General features: G+C 38.4%; 1 protein-coding gene across 1 annotated transcript in view; it reads left to right on the top strand.

The window, feature by feature from the left end:
• Window positions 1–17,657, top strand: part of LOC121080701 (protein mono-ADP-ribosyltransferase PARP8-like) — a 149,703-nt gene that overhangs the window by 117,531 nt on the left and 14,515 nt on the right. Inside the window, exons 15-16 of the mRNA XM_040578837.1 lie at window positions 11,857–11,949; window positions 16,491–16,616. Of these exons, the coding sequence (XP_040434771.1) occupies window positions 11,857–11,949; window positions 16,491–16,616 (219 nt within the window). The remainder of the gene's footprint in view (window positions 1–11,856; window positions 11,950–16,490; window positions 16,617–17,657) is intronic.

Below are 17,657 nucleotides of genomic sequence, written 5' to 3'. Positions count from 1 at the left end.
TCATTGTTTGGGTTTTTTCTTTTTTTTTTCTTTTTTTTTTTGTTGGTTTTTTTTTTCTGGAATTCATTGTTAATTATCAACAGCTGTATAGATTGTCCCATCACTGCATGATGTGCTTACCTTTTATTTAAACATGCCTCAACAGAATTTAAAGCTCCTTCTGCTTCTGATGTTAATCGTCTTGGGGCACTCAAGTCACTATCCCCTTTCAAGAGATCAAATAACGGCTGTAATGTCTGATTATCAATTCCTATAATTGTTCTTATCCAATTTATATCGCCCAACAACTTTTGCACATCGTTCAGTGTCTGTACATCCATTCTGATTTTTAATTTCTGCTGTTCAATACATCACTGCAAAATTTTCCATTCCAAATAATTCCATGATGCTTCCCTCTGCACCTTTTCAGGTGCAATGTTTAGACCATATGCTTCTAAACCACAACACAGTTCTACCAAATATTGCTCAATGTTGTCAGGTCTTGCAATTAAAATGTCATTCATATAATGATATATCAACAAGTCTTTATAATTTTGTCGAAATTGCCTCAGCGCCCTATCGACATATAGCTGGCATATTGTGGGAGAATTTTTCATTCCCTGGGGCAATACAGTCCACTGATACCGCTGCATTGGCACTCCCTTATTTTTGGTTGGCACTGAAAATGCAAATTTTTCACTTTCATTCTAATCGCTTCCCTGACTCTGGCAGCATTGCAAATGCTCACAGTGCCAGCCTTGTGGATTCCCGCAAAATGTCCGGAGCCATCCGTGCTTGAATCTCAGGGGTGGCAAAGGGACCTGTTCCAAGCAAATGTGAAGTCTCAACCCTCCAGAGGGGGTCAGCATCTGGCCGATCCAAACTGCTAACTGCGGCTATTTCACAAAGCTCAGCAAATTTGTCCTTCCACAACAACCTTTGTGTCAGTGTTAAAATCATTGTTGCTAATTGCATAGAATCATATGGTGTTATTAATCATCCCGTCATCACATTCCCTAATAAAGTTTGTGTAAAAGGACAATATAGTCCATTTTACATTACAGTTTTCCGTAGTTCTTTAATCATTTCCCAGTGAAACGGCTGATATTGGCCTGGGTGTCTATCTTGTAATATCACAGGAAACTCGTGCACTCCCTCTTTCAAACTTTCCAAGTGCACTTTCCTCTACCCCTCTTTAATCCGTCTCCTGATATTATTTTCATCATCGCTACTGCTCTCCTTATTACTGCTCTGCCGCACCAGTTGCTTCTTCCTTACTTTTGACTGTTCCTTTTTTAACCGCAAATCCTCCAATCGTAAATTTAACAAATTTTTACCTTGTCCATCCTCATCTGAATCCTCCAACTCTGCTCCTTCTGGTTCATCAGAAACATACTCAGTTTCAGCCTCACTCTCACTCCACTCTGTCTGCTGAGCAACATCTTGGTTTGTTGTTACACTGGCTTCCTGCCCCTTCTCAGTCTCCGACCAAGCCTCCTTAGCAATTCCTGCAAGCTGTTTTTCTGCACGCATCTCTTTCAATGTCTCGATCACTAATCTCCAAGTAGTCATAATTTGGCTAGTGTCAAAGTCCCCTCGAGATGCCTTTTCCCAAATTTGCTCTCCTGCTGCATCCCACATTATAACATCAAATATTTGTGTAGAGGTTGCTGGGGTGCCTTGGGTCTCTAACCAGGCTAGCAACAGTCCCAGATTACTTTTTTCATATACAACTCTTTTTTGCAAAATATGCTGAAACATCCTTAATATACTTTTTTTCTTCTGCAGACATATTTGAACCCATTCTTAAAATTTCTTAAAGTTTCTAGTTTTTTGGCTACTCACCTGTCTCGATGCGTACAGGCATTGTTTCCTTAGCCCCCAGGGTCTGGGTTGTCCACCTGGTCTAGCCGTCAGGATAATCGATCAGCCAAGATGTCTCCTCCGGAACACAGCCCCCAACCGCAAGCTGTTGTCTTTTTCGCCCAGTTCTGTCCTTATCCTTCCAAAGTCTTGGAACTCCTCCATCAGGGTCACCATTTGAGGAGATGAAGACACGGACTCCTGAATCCGACCAGAAGACCTTTTATTAGTCCAAAACCCATGCTTATATATCCTTGTTTGCTGTTCACGTGCACCATACTAAAATATCAGTGGTTAATCAATACTGTTCACACACTTCTTAGCTATATATAATTGGTTAATTACTAAGCTACAAACATACTGAACTTCTTGCATTTTTTTTTTCTCTCTTCCTTCTTATCTCTGTGTCTTTCATGTTCTCATCCAGCCGTTGACGTGGCATCGCACATCCGCTCCAGCCTTGCTTCATATCCCGTTTCTCTTCTGGGCGTTCAGCCAGCCTTATCTTACTTTCTGGGCATTCAGCCTTCAAGGTCCTTCACAGGCATCATGGCCTCCAGCACTTGCCATAAAGCTCTCTACAATCCACTTCCTCAGTTATAGACCTAGGCAGTGCAAACAAACACTAGGACTCACCATGCGATTAATGATTACTTTAATAAACACCATACATCAATACTCACAAGCAAACTACTATCCCTGTTGATATAATGGAGGTAGTGATCATATGTTGGCCACCCTTCATAGTATTATAATAAACAACACACGGAAAGGTAAAGAAATAGACTACAAAGTTGAACAACACATTATAGTAAGCTACAAGTGGAAAAAGTAAATAGACACACAACCTGCTCAGAAGGAAAGCACTGCATGATAAGGGATCTCAGGCCAGCTGAGAGGGAGCTCCATAGAGCACTCTCTGACTTGAGATTTTATACCCTTACAGTCATGTAGGCTTTTCATATGTTTAACTTTGATAGGCAAGCCTTTTTTATCTGTTTAGACACAACATGGAGATGTTGCAACACTGTATGTGTGCTCCCCCTTGGCTGATAGATAATTTTTATCTTTGGGCTTTGTTCCCTTTGAGACGGAGGGTGTGAGCGAGGCAGTGTTATCACATATGAACAGTATGGATTGAGAGCCTCAGAAAGGAGAAACTACCCATCTTATACCCAGTCCTGCTCCTCTGTTTATGGCTTTAATGGCTGTTTCCCTTCTTCAGCACACTTCTTCTTTGTTGTTTTTCTCCAAACAACAGCGTGAACGTCACAGCATCTCGTTGGTCCTCTTCACTCTAGTTGTCTTGGAGGTGGGGATCCCACCTGAGCTTTCATCGATTTGGGTTTTATGCTCTTGAAAGGATGCCCCCTCATTTACATACAAAGTGAGGGTGGGTGTAGTCTGTGTCTGCACGAGCTCAATGTATGAGCAGTGATCACAGGGTGTCCTCATTGGTGGTCATGAGGGGTTTAGGCAACTCCTGCTGTGCACATGAGCAGTTGACTTATGTTACCACAGAATTTCTTCCAGGAAGCACTAGCTAGATCTCACCTTTACGAGACCTAAAGCCTTTACATCCTATACCAACTTGTGGTTACCAAGTTAGGCAACAGCAGCTCACTTTGCAGTAGCAGCTTGTATCGGTTCCTCTCCAATTTGAGCAGAACAGCTTTGCACCAGTTCTGCTTGAATTTGTGCACTAAGCAATGATTAAGGCAATTATCAATATATTGGTTCCTTACACAGGACCAAAGGCAATGGGCACAAACTGAAACACGGAAGGTTCCATCTGAACATCAGGAAAACTTTTACCTTTTCTGAGGGTGACTGAACATGGGAACAGGTTGCCCAGGAGGCTGTGGAGTTTCTATCCATGGAGATATTCAGAAGCCATTTGGACATGGTGCTGGGCAACTGGCTCCAGGTGAGCCTGCTTGAGCTTGGGTGTTGGATAAGATGACCTCTGGAGGTCCCTTCCAACCTCAATCATTCTGTAATTCTGTGATCTTATTCAGCTTTTACATAGTATAATTTGTGTAGTCAATGACTATCTTACTGTCTGTATACCTTCCTGAATTCATCATTTACAAATACTAAAGCCATTGGTAAAACATCAACATTGAATGGATTTTAAAGACCTGTGAAACAATTATACTTCTGCAATGGAGAGACGGGACGCTGCTTGATGCAAGTAATTGTCTATTTTTTGTACACAATCACAAGTTTATATATGTTTTCAGAAGCTGGGCGCTTTAAACAGATTGGTTCTTTAAGCTAAGCATTACATACTAGGCAATCCCTGATTGGTGGTTAACTACAAACAAAGGACACTTTAAGTAAGTGTTTACAGTTATCAATTAACAGCAACCTGTTACTTCTTGGCACCATCCGTTCCCCACTCCCCTATCCTCTCTCAGCATGACTCATCCTGTTAATTTTTATCTCTTCACATTCCTTGTCCTCCCAGGGTTTGTGGCCTACAAGCTCGAGCATATTCCTTTCAGCTAACTGATTGCCACCCATGGTCCTGATTTCCAGGCCCCCTCCTGCATTATACAGAACAAAAAATTCTCAAAATGTATTCACTAAGTTGATAAAAAAACCCCTCTGGGTGTAGTTTTTGTCAGTCAAGAAGTCTATTTAGAGTGCCATCTTGTGTTGAAACCTCACTGAGGCATCTTTAGAACAAAGCAGGAAATAGTAAAAAAAAAAAAAAAAAAAAAGCAAAACTAAATATTGGAGCTAGTTTCTTTGAAATTTGTACCCTGGTACAGACATCTCTGCTGTTTAAAGTTTTTCCCATAAAATATGAATGGCAAAATACTGTAAAACAATATTTGAAATGCCTGTTATTTGTATTTAGCTGTAAAAATAAGTACAATATTGTAATTCTGGTATATGTGTACTTATATTAGTAACCTTACACTTTTAGTATGTTTTTCATCCCAAAGTGCTCAGTTATGATTTATTCATTATGGGTGAAATCTTGGCCTTATTGAGTTCCTGCTGACTTGAATAATTCTTGGATTTCTCTGTCCTTTGAATATGTTTCTTAACCACCATCGAAACACAGTAGCAATGATGTCCAGAAACAGTGCACCACTTGGGGGTGGGAGGTTTTTGGAGTACAGTAAACATCATTGAACTATGGAGAAAAGTGTAGGTGTACAAATATATTTAGCCAAACTGGAGTTTAGCCAAGATGCTTGTGGAATTCCAAGATTCTTGTGGAATAATGCCATAATCCTTCTTATCCTTAGTCCACAATATAACCTGGTTTTATCTCTTTTTATAAAAAAACCCCAAACCCTCTGCAGTTACAATCAGTACTTTAGTAGAATGGACTTCAATCACTTTAATGATTACTGAGAGTAAAATGGCTGCAGTATAGCTTGTTCTGTTGCCAAGATCTTACTAAATCTTGCCTTGCCCAGCTAGCATTCCATAATGCTTATTTGCCATCTATTTATATACCTGACAAGTAAAGATAATTTTTTAAAAGTGTTTAAATTGTCCAAGAATGTAGAAAAAATGAAAAGTAGAAAATAAAATCTGGATCAGCCAAAATAAAACCAAAGAGAACAAGTGGTATCTCCCATGTCTTTCAACAGTGTGTTCCACATATCACATGAATATTGTAAGATTATTCAGACACCTTACCTTACAGATTTATAGCAAGACAGGTTATTAAATAAATTATTCCTGCTCTCTGGCAGTGTGTATACCCATATAGAACTTGAGTCAGTAGTTTAACTTCATTTGAAAATTCAAGACACAGGTATACTTCTTGGTAAGTGCCAGATGCTTCATTGAGAAGTATAAAACATGGCAGAGTAGGCAGATGTGCATTTAACTTGCCTTTCAAAATAATCTTGATCATTAATAATTAAAAATTTATTAAACTTTGAAGCTTGATGAACCTTATGTTACAGTAAATGGTAGCTCTGGATGGTTTCAGTAGTGATTTAAGTACACAAATCATACACTTTTGACTCTTAAATCTTTATCTTGTAATTCTGTGGGAGTGTGTTCTAAGATACACATTATCTAATACTTTTTATTTTATCAGTTTTGAATTGAAATGACCCTTGTGTTATACTATAGGAAATGTAAAAAACTTAAACTCATAAACATGCTTTGCTCTAGTCATCTTACAAAGAATAACAATTTTATGTATGACATTAAAGTAGCCCTGGTAGAAAGTATACAAGCACCTCGCTAGTGCCTGCCTTCCAAATACTGCTTTTACCTCATATGTCTGATCTGTAGATACAACAGAAGTTTCTGTAGCATTTGTTAATTCATCTAAAAGCATGACTAACACATGTAAGATATGAGACAGCCAGAAGAGAGCCTTTCCTACAGCTCCGGATTCTGTTTCAGATGTGGTAATGCTATCCTTATTGGTCCAAATATAATTGAGCCTTCAGGTAATATGGATTCAGGTGGTAGAGAATTGGCAACCAATCTTATTTTGCCTTTTCTTACAAATATAGCTAAGACAGACATTTATCTAAAAAATCCATAACTGACACAAACTGAAATAAACCTCAAAAACTTGAAAGCTCCCTTGCAAAATAAAACTTTACCTACCAGACTCTTTTCCTCTCTCCATTCCCTCTCTCTCACTTACTTCCCCCCCCATCCACATCTTCAATATTATTGCTGCTGTGTTATATCCTCATCCTTCTGGTGAGTATAATGAACAGAAAGAGAGAAGTTTTTCCTATGGAAAAACTGACAATTACCATGGTTGAAAGTAGGAAACAGAACAGGGATTTGAAGATATGTTTAACCTCCACTGCCTGTTGCTTTCATTAGAAGTGAGATTATCACTAATGGTTTTACTTTTATCATTTGTTACATATTCTGTAAGTCAAGCTATGAGCCTTCCCTGAGGTTCTCCTTTTAGATCAAGAGTTTTTATGTGTGTCAGTCATGTTGCAGCCTCATTAGTGTCTGTGTGACATCCCTCATGATATGGGAGAGGGTGTCACGTTGCTCCTCTGAGCACAGCTGCAGCACACATTAGCAAGTATCAAGATAGATCAATATTGACTATGAAAGTTTCAGTTTTTTTCAAATTGAAAGAATGTCTGGAAACTTTTTCAAGTAATACATGAGTCCAGGAAACAGAATATGTCATAGTAGCAAAGTGGTTTGCCTGTCTGCCATTCACAGTCACTGTTGTAAGAAGTGACACTTGCATTGTCACATGCGGAAAACTCTGATTGAGTGCTTTTTTGTCACAGCAGTGGTTAGGTGGGTGCTACTGAGCATGCAAAGAATGGGGGTGGCTAAATAAAACCTCCAAAAACCTTACTCTGCTCAAAAAATGATTTCTGCTTCTGTCAGTGCCTTCTGCTTCCGAGCATTTGTGGACACTGGTTAACTGTCCAGCTCTTATTTTCTTCTGGCTTTTCCACACTGGAATAATTATCCTTCTAAAAAGTCTTTCAGCACCAATGATCTTTACTTAGCTAATAGTTTTGCTGAAGCCAATGATCATATGTTGATTTTCTCCTTTCAAGTTAAAAACAAAGTATATATGAGACCACTGGCTGTTGTTGTTAAAGGGGAGTTATAGCTGCCCTCTACAAGTAGTTGGGAACAAAGTTGTCCAGCTAATCAGCTCTGCGTGCCTTCAAGGTGATGGTTGTAATCTATAAAATTCTGCGTCCATCTAAGATGAGGTTTGCATCCAGAAACGTATACTTAAATGTATATATCCTATTTAGTCATGTATTGAAAACAATAAAAACCGGTAATCTAATAGAAGTTGGCTATTGTGTACCTTTCTGGATATTGATCCACAGTGGTAAGAACATGTCTATACTTTCATGTACATACACAAAAGTTCTCAGATACTTCAGCTTGATGAATAGTATATAGACTTGAATCAAAATAAGAGCATCCAGAAATGACATTGGAACAACTTAACATTTATAAATGTGTTACTGTTATTGTTCTTGTTTTGTTTACTATGGCTAGGGATATTTCTCATATTTATGATATGAAGTCAGAACAAGACTGTTCCAGTCCCAGTGGCTCACATCCTATTATAAGAGAAGAGACAAATGGATGACAAAGGGAAACACACTGGCAGTATGCAAAACACTAGCAACAGCGTAAGAGTGGCCTTGAATCCCAGTTTTACCATCAAGCTTGTGATTTTCTTTAGGATCTGTCTTCTAGAATTGATTTATTAACTTAGTTTTCATGTCTTCATTGGTTCTAGCATGCAATGTTGCGGACAAAACCAAAATACAGAAATGTGACACTGAATAGAAAAGTCACCATCATGTGACAAACAAAAGCCCTCCAAACATTTGCTTCTTAATTGTAAGCCAATCTTTTAATTTTGGAGGGAAAGAGATGAGTTTAAATGCTTGAACCTAACTAATGACTGGAGTAGAGCACAGTGAAATGGCCATACCAATATGTCTTGGAATGCTCTACTAACACTTGTGGGAAATTAAAGTTAAAAGCTTCTGATTTGGTTAAACTGGGACAAATTTCAGAACAAAGATCCAAAAGTGCTCTTAAAATGGCTGGAGTTCAAGAAGGCATCCAGGGTGGATATATGAAGGCAGGCTATTGAAGTGCCTGGATTTGGGTTATATTCCCCATTAGACTGGCAGAACCCATACGTTTTCATCAAATGCAAAACTATGTATTTGCTTCAGTTTTTAGTTGAAGAGAGTATGTAGAATGTAGACATTGTCTAGAGTTCAATTTGTTGTGTTGTTCTGTTTTCTCTTTAACCAATGCCACTTCAAACAGGGATTTAATGATTCCTGAAATTAGACAGAATCTACCATAGAAATGCTTTAAAGATGTATTGAACCAAGGGAGAAAAATTCAGAGTAGCGATACCTGAAATTATTTTATAGCAAGTTTAAAAATTCGACAAAATAATCTGGAAATGGTGTTTATTATTTACTAGAATTTTGTGCAGCAAAACTATGTGGCTTCCTGAAGTATGTTGTTTCTCAAATAGAAATTGGTTTGGTGAAATTCATTCCCATTACTGGGAAAAGTTTTATTTTCTTGCGTTTTGAATGAGGTAGACAAAGATAGCAAAGGAGTTCCTCTGTTTTTATTATCACATCATTTATTGTTTATTATATCATGCTTACTAGAATGTGAGGTTCTAGTGAATGTTTTTGGAGTTCTTGAATGATTTTGTGTTCAATTTCAAGGTATTTTCTGTACATGTATTGTCTGAATATTAAAATTGATACTAGATTGTAATTTGGAAATGTAGTGATCCATCACTCTTTCCATTGCTTAAAATGTTATTTTATCAACATTGTCTTGTCTTGTGAAGTCTTTATTCTAAAAAATATTCCATTTTCCATCCTTAATTTTCAGGGTAACTTACTTTGTTGAGGTTATAAACAAAATGACAACAATAAGTATTTTCTTAATGCTTTTCTTCATTGCAAGCATGGCTAAACTTAGGTTGCTCTGCTATCCAGTATACTGTTGATTATGATAGTCAAGGTGGTAGTGCCACCATACTTCCCCAACTAAGCAAGTGATTTAGCCACCTTCTGAATGTGGAAAACCTAAGAATAATGACAATAAAAAATATTTTTTGTCTAGTGTGCCATGGCACAGTGGATTGGATCATGTGAGGCTTCGTATGCTGCCTAATGCAATGTAACATTGCGGATAAAATACATCAAATTACTCAATTAGACTTGAAAGATGATAGCTCTTGTAAAGCAACTGATGTGAGAATATGTCAATGCAGTAAATTTCAGAATTTTATTAAGTCTAGAATATTTGAAACCCAAAAAATGCATATGAAACAAGTGATCAAAAATACAGCAGTATGCTTATTACTGACAAAGCTGTTGCCTGAAATGGAATTCAACTAAATTTAATGTTTTCTTTGTGTGCTCAATATTTTTCTTCATTTCTGCAAGTGCTTCCTGGAGACATTGACTTGAGCTTCAAAGCGTACTGCTATGAATGCTTTAGTGATTATCATGGTAGCTAGACTCAGAATTTTCAGTATATATATATATTTTGGTAAATAAGCATGGAGTTGCTGTAAGTTGTGTGTAAGCAATTAGGAAGCTTATGAAGACATGCCTATTCTCTTTACTTAAGCTGTGTTCTTTTTTGTTTCTGCTTTTTTTTACTTTATGAAGGTAGAACACTCAATTCTCACTCAATATACAGAAGTTTAAATATGTTGCTTTATTTGATCATTGTGATGGCAACTGTGAATTAAATTTTTCAAAAAGATAGGCAAAAAATGGTTCAAAAGCAAGGTTATTTTCTTTTTTTTATATATATATCCAAAAAAAGGGTGCACACACCTTTATTTATAAAATAGCATGTGGTCTTCCGAAATACAGTGTTTATTCTATAAAAAGATAATGCATTTTCTTAAATTTACAAATAAATTGTTAAATTAATGTGGTGGGTTGATCTTGGCTGGATGCTAGGTGCCCACCAAGCCGATCTATCATTCCCCCTCTTCAACTGGACAGAGGAGAAAAAATATAAAGAGCAGCTCATGGGTCAAGATAAGGACAGGGAGATCACTCACCAATTACTATCACAGGCAAAACAGAGTGATCGTGAGGAAATGAATTTAATTTATTGCCAATCAAAAGTCAGAGTAGGATAATGAGAAATAAAAATCAAATCTTATAAAAACCTTCCCCCACCCCTCCCTTTTTCCCTGGCTCAACTTCAGTCTCAGTTTCTCTACCTCCTCCTCCCCAGCAGCACAGGGGGACAGGAAATAGGGGTTGCGGTCAGTTCATCACGTCTCTGCTGCTCCTTCCTCACTCTTCCTCTGCTTCAATGTGGGTCCTTCTCATGGGCTGCACTTCATGAATGGCTCCAGCATGAGTCCCTTCCACAGGGTGCAGTCCTTCAGGAACAGACTGCTCCATCATAGGTGCCCCACGAGGTCACAAGTCCTGCCAGCAAACCTGATCCTGGGCTCCTCTCTCCATGGGTCCACAGGTCCTGCCAGGACCCTGCTCCAGTACAGGCTTCCCACAAGGTCACAGCCTCCTTCAGGCACATCCACCTGCTCCAGTATGGGGTTCTCCATGGGCTGCAGGTGGATGTCTGCTCCACCATTAACCTCCATGGGCTGCAGGGGGACAGCCTGCCTCCCCATGATCTTTACCATGGGCTGCAGGGGATTCTTTGCTCTGGCACCTGGAGCGCCTCCTCCCCCTCCTTCACAGACCTTGGTGTCTGTGGAGTTGCTGCTCTCACATATTCTCACTCCTCTCTTCTGGCTGCAGTTTGTTGTACAGGTTTTTTCCCCATTCTTAAATATGTTATCACAGAGGCACTACCACTGTCTCTGATTGGCTTGACTTTGGCCAGAGGTGGGTCCATCTTGGAGCCAGCTGGCACTGTCTCTATTGGATATATGGACAGCTTCTGGCATCTTCTAACAGAAGCCACCCCTATAGCCTCCCCTCTACCATAATCTTACTGCACAAACCCAATACAATTAGTTAAAAATTAAATTAAAATTGCCTTCTTCAAGAAATTTGTCTTCTGGGTTATATTTTCATGTGTGTTCTCAACAGCAGAATAACATTCTCTGAAGAACAAACCTTCATTTATGAAAGGAGGGTGCCCCCATTAGTATCTGGATTTGTTCTCTATTAATTTTAAATATGTAGGAAGTTTTCAGAGTCTGATAGGACAGTGTTAAGGACACTTGGGTACTATGAATATAATTTTGATTTTTTAATCTGTTTAGATTTCTTTTAAGTTTAGCCTCTGTGAATACTTATTAGTTTCAGAGTTCTTAACACTTGTTCTTTAGACTATTAAAATGCTTCTCTAATGTATTTTCCTCAATAATTTACATGTATTCATAATATGAAATTTATGTTGCACTTCATGTCAGAAGAAAAAATTCAAATTAAATGTGTTTGTTTTTTCTTGTAGGTATTGCATAATAAAACCAATAACCCAAAACTAGAACAAAAATATAATTAACTTACTTTCTCTGTGTAGCCCACTGTTTGTGAACGGGAGCTCTGTGTATTTGCTTTCCAAACATTAGGAGTCATGAATGAAGCTGCTGATGAAATTGCAACTGGGGCTCAGGTAGAATTATCTAATGCTTATTACATGCCTGATTTTTTATAGTATACTTAGTCTTCTCAATTTCTCCTAGTATTTATTAACATGTATTCCCATTATGAATACTCTTTGGTAAGTATTTTTCCACTCTTATACCTGTAAATACATTATTTTATGCATGGCATTTTCAAACAGTTCTAATGAGGTGCTTCTGTTTTTACTTCCATGTTATTAAAGTAACAGTTTTCTTGTTCTGTTGTATTCAATTAGGTCACCTGGGTTGTTAATAAAGGCAGACATTGTCATTTGGAGATAATTCCCATTTATTTTCACTGTTTTTACACAGACGTGGGTACCACTAGGCTTGCTTTAATCACAACTCAGAGTTGGGCCACCACCTCAGTGAGTGGCAGAGAACAAAGGGATACAGCACAGCTTATATACACTTATCAAATCATTAGTCAGTGTCTGAAGTTTTTAGAAGTTTCCTTTGGTCTTGTCAGTTCTGCGAATCCATCACCTGACCCTGTCCCAGCTGATTCATCTATTCAGTTCCAGTCTCTGCCTCGGTTCCAAGGTCCTCCTTGGATCATGATCTTCTTTCTGCCTGCTTTAACTCACACAATCCTTCAAGCACACTTAGTCTTTGAACAAGCAATTCCTATTCACATATACTATTTTTTTCTAAAAGCACCTGCATTTTTGAGAGCAGCTGTGTATACAAATTGATCATCTATTGTTTCTCTATTCTCCTACTGATTAACTTGACTGGGTTTTAAACCAGCCTTGGATTAGGGCTATACAAGGGCCGAGGCCTGGTTCTGCCATTTAGCAGCTTCAGCACTTAAAACTTCTTAATTCAAAATACATTTTCTTTAACATTCACCTAATGAGCCATTACTACTCTCATGCAATTAATAAGCTACTTCCTGTTCATGGTGTTAGGATGCAGCTATCCACTGAGTATCTGTTGTTTTGATCATTAAATAACAATGGGAAAGTCCTTACCGATTTTGCTACATAGGGTTTTTTCTCTTTTCTCAAGGATCAGGAATTTAATGAAAGCTTGCTTCCTGACTCTAATTTCAGTCATTAATGTATTTATAACCATATCATTGTTTTCTTTCATAATTTGTGTATGTGCCTAAAACAAAGTATTTTAAACTATGTTTCCAAATCACATTTAACCTTAGATTGCAATAGTTACAGGACTTTGTAAATTAAAAAAATTAAAAGAACTTATGTTTAAGATCTTTTTAAGATCTTAAGTTAAAAATTTACACATCTCACGGAAAAGTGCATTTTTCTCCAATTTCCTAAACATGTCACTCACTGTGCACTTATGTAGTAAGCAACATGGGTTTTAGAAGACAAAATGTTTGGTTAAGTTAACTTTAACTAGCACTAGTGAGTCTAGCCACTGGAAATAAACTATTTGGCTAAGTGCCTGAACACCACCTACGGGCATATCCTCAAAGGAAGAAACTTGCAGCAGTGTGCACCAGCTTCTTCACTTGAGTATATAACTGCGGGATGTGAACATCAGCTCATCTGATGTCTGAAGACAGATGGCTATATTTGCAACATCTAGCATGCCAAACATTGGGATACCTGTGCAGGCTTGTAAGAAATTTAGAGAGGTGTGCTGATGAAGCCCCACCTCTTCCCCAGCCTGAAGTCCTCTGGACACCTCAGCTATGTGTTTCTGTGAAGCTAGAGTTTTATTTTTTGAATGTAGGCACTTACATGGTATTTAGGTACAAACAAGTAGCTCTCACTTCTCTTTTTAAATACAGCTGACAGGAGAGATGGTTTTGATTAGCACTCATGTTCTACATAGGTATCAATGTTGCAGGGTTGCAGGCATATGGGGAGCTTGCCCAAGATCTCTAGAGTACCTCTACATCTACAGAGCTTTGCCGCAGGGTACTGAAGTGATTACAACCTTAATGGTACTTAAAAGAGTTAGATAAGAGGTTTTGTGGATTGTTCCACTGGACCTAGATGACTAAATCTTGCTAAGTCTCACTCTAGTGATAGCATTGCACTCAGCTCACTATATCTTATCTGGTCAAGATCCTGTTCCTGTTTGCAGAAATAAATTAACACTTTTAGGGTATGATATTAGTTTAGGATGGTGTGACTCACATCATAGACTATCAGCACAGTGGTTATTTTCTCCATTGATTATAAAGAGCTTAGGCTGACTAGTAAGAGGTAGGTGTTTGCATTGCGAATCTCTAAATTTTGTCAGATGAATCTTCCTTTGAACCATTTTGTGTAGCGAAAGAGCCTAAATATAGGTTCCCGTTATTACAAATCACATTCTGTTCTTTCAGCTGTGCTTTCAGATAGTTTCCTAAGGTATATACCCCTACTTTGTCACTCCCAATATTCTGATGGCTCCTTCTTAATAGTGAGAGATAGCACTTTCTAAAACTTTCAGTCTTGAACTCTACTTGCCTTATTTCAGTCACATAGTCAAAATGCCTGAAAATTAAATGTCTGATTTGTTGATAGTTCAGACACCCTGTAGCGAGCCTCTGGAGAGAGAGAGAGAGGCACTAAGAGATTGATGTCATAAGAGAATTGTCATCAGCAAGTGTCATCTTGTCCTCCTTGAAAATATTTAAATCCTAATTTATGAACTTCAGTACCTACTGTTAAGGAGAAGTTCAGGCCCAACTATAAGGACATTTACTAGATCCGCAGCACTTCCTATTACCAAGGAATGCATACGCAAGTTTGTATTATAATGCTTGTATTAGACTTACCTCCCAGTTTAAGTTGCTCTGCATTCTGTCATCTCAAAACAATGATCTCAGGTGAAATCAATGGTTTAATTAAGCCTCATCTGTACATGTTTTACCCCATGTCAGAACAATATGTTGGTATTATGGTAAGAAACAATATAGGAGTCAACAGCTGCTTTAAAGGAGGGCCTTGGTATGGTGTTCTAAGAACTGTGCCAATTTTAAGACATAGTCCCATTGTGCAAATCATAAAGCAAGACAACTTTGGGTCACTGTATTAAGAGGTTTGGGGACTCAAACAACTCTTCCCTAGTAGTGTTTTGCAGCTGGAGGCTAAGAAGTGCTTCTGAGAAGCAGGATGTAGAACTCAGGCTCAATTTCATAGTGATACATTTACACACTTGCAGGCCTGTTGCCTGACCTGACTGTATATGCAGACTCCTGGTCTCCTTTGCAAATGCTAATGTGGATGCCCTATTTTGAAACATTCATCACACTTGTTGGTATTATAAACTGGAAAGAATTCAGAGCACCATGGATGAAGGAACCATTATTTTAAAATTTTCATTTTTCAATATATGTGAGAGATTTAGTGACTGAAGCTAACAGAATATTTTTAAACTGATGGAGAAAATTGTCCATTTATGCCAAAGGAGCAGAGGAGAATGGCAACAGTATCACTCACTGCAGTGCAGTTCCTTTTCCCTTTCATCACGGCTCTTATTTTCATTCTGCTTCTCTAAAGGACCATCATTTTTTTTTTTACTCCAAATGATCAGATACAATGTCAAATATATGATAAATTCTAGAACAGCTTGAGCTGTGAGATGAGATCTGATCTATGCGGAACTGTAGGAGGAACCAGGGATGCCTAGTAAGTACGGCTCATCTCAGCTTTTCCTTTCTGTCATGGAAAAGTCTATTTTCACACAGGAATGTTTTCAGAAGGCACAGAGAAACCAGGGGGAAATGAGATAATTTGCAGCTATGTTTTTATGCAGCAAGCAACTTTGGATTTCATTATGAGCTGGTTTCACAGTTGACAAAAAGCTGCATTCTCTCTGTTTTGTGATTGCTGTAGTCTATTTTTAACCTCCAAGTTACAAATTTTGAAACAATTATACAGAAATCTGTTGCTAAGTTGAATATGTGTCTATGTGCACATATGTAAATACATGCCTGTGTACACATTACATGCATGATCTTACAGTGAAACCTCGGAAATCATAGATATTCAAAACCATGTCATAATTTTGTACAACAGGAAGGAAGGAAGAGGATCTCCCAGTGTGAGCCATGTAAATGACCGTTAAATCACTGCACTGTTCTGGCTTTAGCAGAAGCAATGTTTCCTAGTGTTTCCATGATTACAATCTTCAGGAGAACAGCAGGCAGTGGTACAGATTGACAATCCCTTCCTCTTTCTTGAGCAACATTTTTCACTGGCATCTACTGCAGAAAGATACACAGATTCAGCATAACTTCATTTCCCTAAAGAATTAATTTCATCCAGGAATTAGCACATGTACACAAGAGAAAGCAGGACTGCAAGCAATGTATTTGACATGCTAATATATTTTGGACCGGATACTGGTCCTACTTATGAACCTGGAATAATGTACCAGGGCTGGACCCAAAGCCTGTTTAGGTCAATGGAAAATTTTCAGTCCTAAACTATGTCCTGTGGATAACATGGTTTGGGTAATATAGATAACAATTAAATATGGTATTACTGTAATGTTTAAAAAAAGCAGACTGGATGACACAGTATGAAAGTACATATAATAAATAAATTATTTTCTTTATCCCTAGGTGGTTGATCTATTAGTATCCATGTGTCGGTCTGCGTTAGAGTCACCTAGGAAAGTTGTCATTTTTGAGCCATATCCTTCTGTAGTTGATCCTAATGATCCTCAGATGCTGGCCTTTAATCCCAGGGTAAGTAGTTATCTTTCATTATGTCATAGCTTGATTTCAGTCATGTGTTAGATTTCAAAGCAAAACCTTCTTCTGGAGGAGTCTCCTTTACTGTAAGAGAAACAGCTCCAGAATATAGCACAAGTGTGTGACTATTTTCAGAACTTTGTAGGTTTTTTAATTGTCTCTGAGAAGGTATTTGTGAATAAACTGTAAATTGCATTCAAAGTTATGTTGAAGCCAAGAACTTCTTTTAGGGTACAAATTATAGGTGCAAAATTGTATATTCTTAGTGTCTTTCTCTCAGTGTACACATTGGACACAAAGAGAAAGATGGCCTTTGGGAGGTGTAGACGATGTAGACTGGGGGATTTCTTGTCCATCGTTTTATTCTTAAAGTGGTTACTGCTGTCATCTCATTTTATCATTGCAAACAGTTATGGCCTTAAACTTAATTTTATCAAATGTTGGACATAACAGTCGAGTTTTATACAAGCATCAAATTTTGAAGAATTGTGTTTGCACTACTTGCTCCTCAGGCTGCAAATGCTGCCTCTCAGGGAAGCCCTGGGGAAGTTGTGAACTATTACAGCTCACTTGAGACATCCTCAAGGGTGTAAACAAGAACTTTGGATGCCCTGCATTGTGATGCATTTCACTTTTTCTGAACAAAGGCCAGTTAGAGATGGTCTTTCTCAGAGGAAGGGACTGAACAAGTGTATTCTGTAGTGTGTGGGAAGGAGGACTTGCCCGGAGGTGCTTGGAAAGGGACTGATAAGGAGACAGCTAGTCTGGCGGCTAGGGTGGGGGTTTGAAGCAGATGAGGGACTGTGAAAAGTGGTCACACTAGAAGAGTAGTGGAGAGAGGCCCTGGGCTGATAGGACCCACTCCATCTCCTCCCAGCTTCTTGCCAGCATGGGTGAGGTGAAAGCCCATGGGCAGAAGTTGGCAAGACCCAAAGATGGAGAACAATGAGGCTCCTGAAGGCAACATGGCATGTGGAGCTGGTGAAGGATGAACTGTTAATTTCATCCTCTCAGAAAAGGTGGAACCCTCTGGTA

This window comes from Falco naumanni, chromosome W (assembly GCF_017639655.2).
Source record: "Falco naumanni isolate bFalNau1 chromosome W, bFalNau1.pat, whole genome shotgun sequence".
In the NCBI taxonomy this organism is placed as follows: Eukaryota; Metazoa; Chordata; class Aves; order Falconiformes; family Falconidae; genus Falco; species Falco naumanni.
Note: the sequence above shows the minus strand (reverse complement) of the source record. Positions and strands in the feature narration are given on the sequence as shown.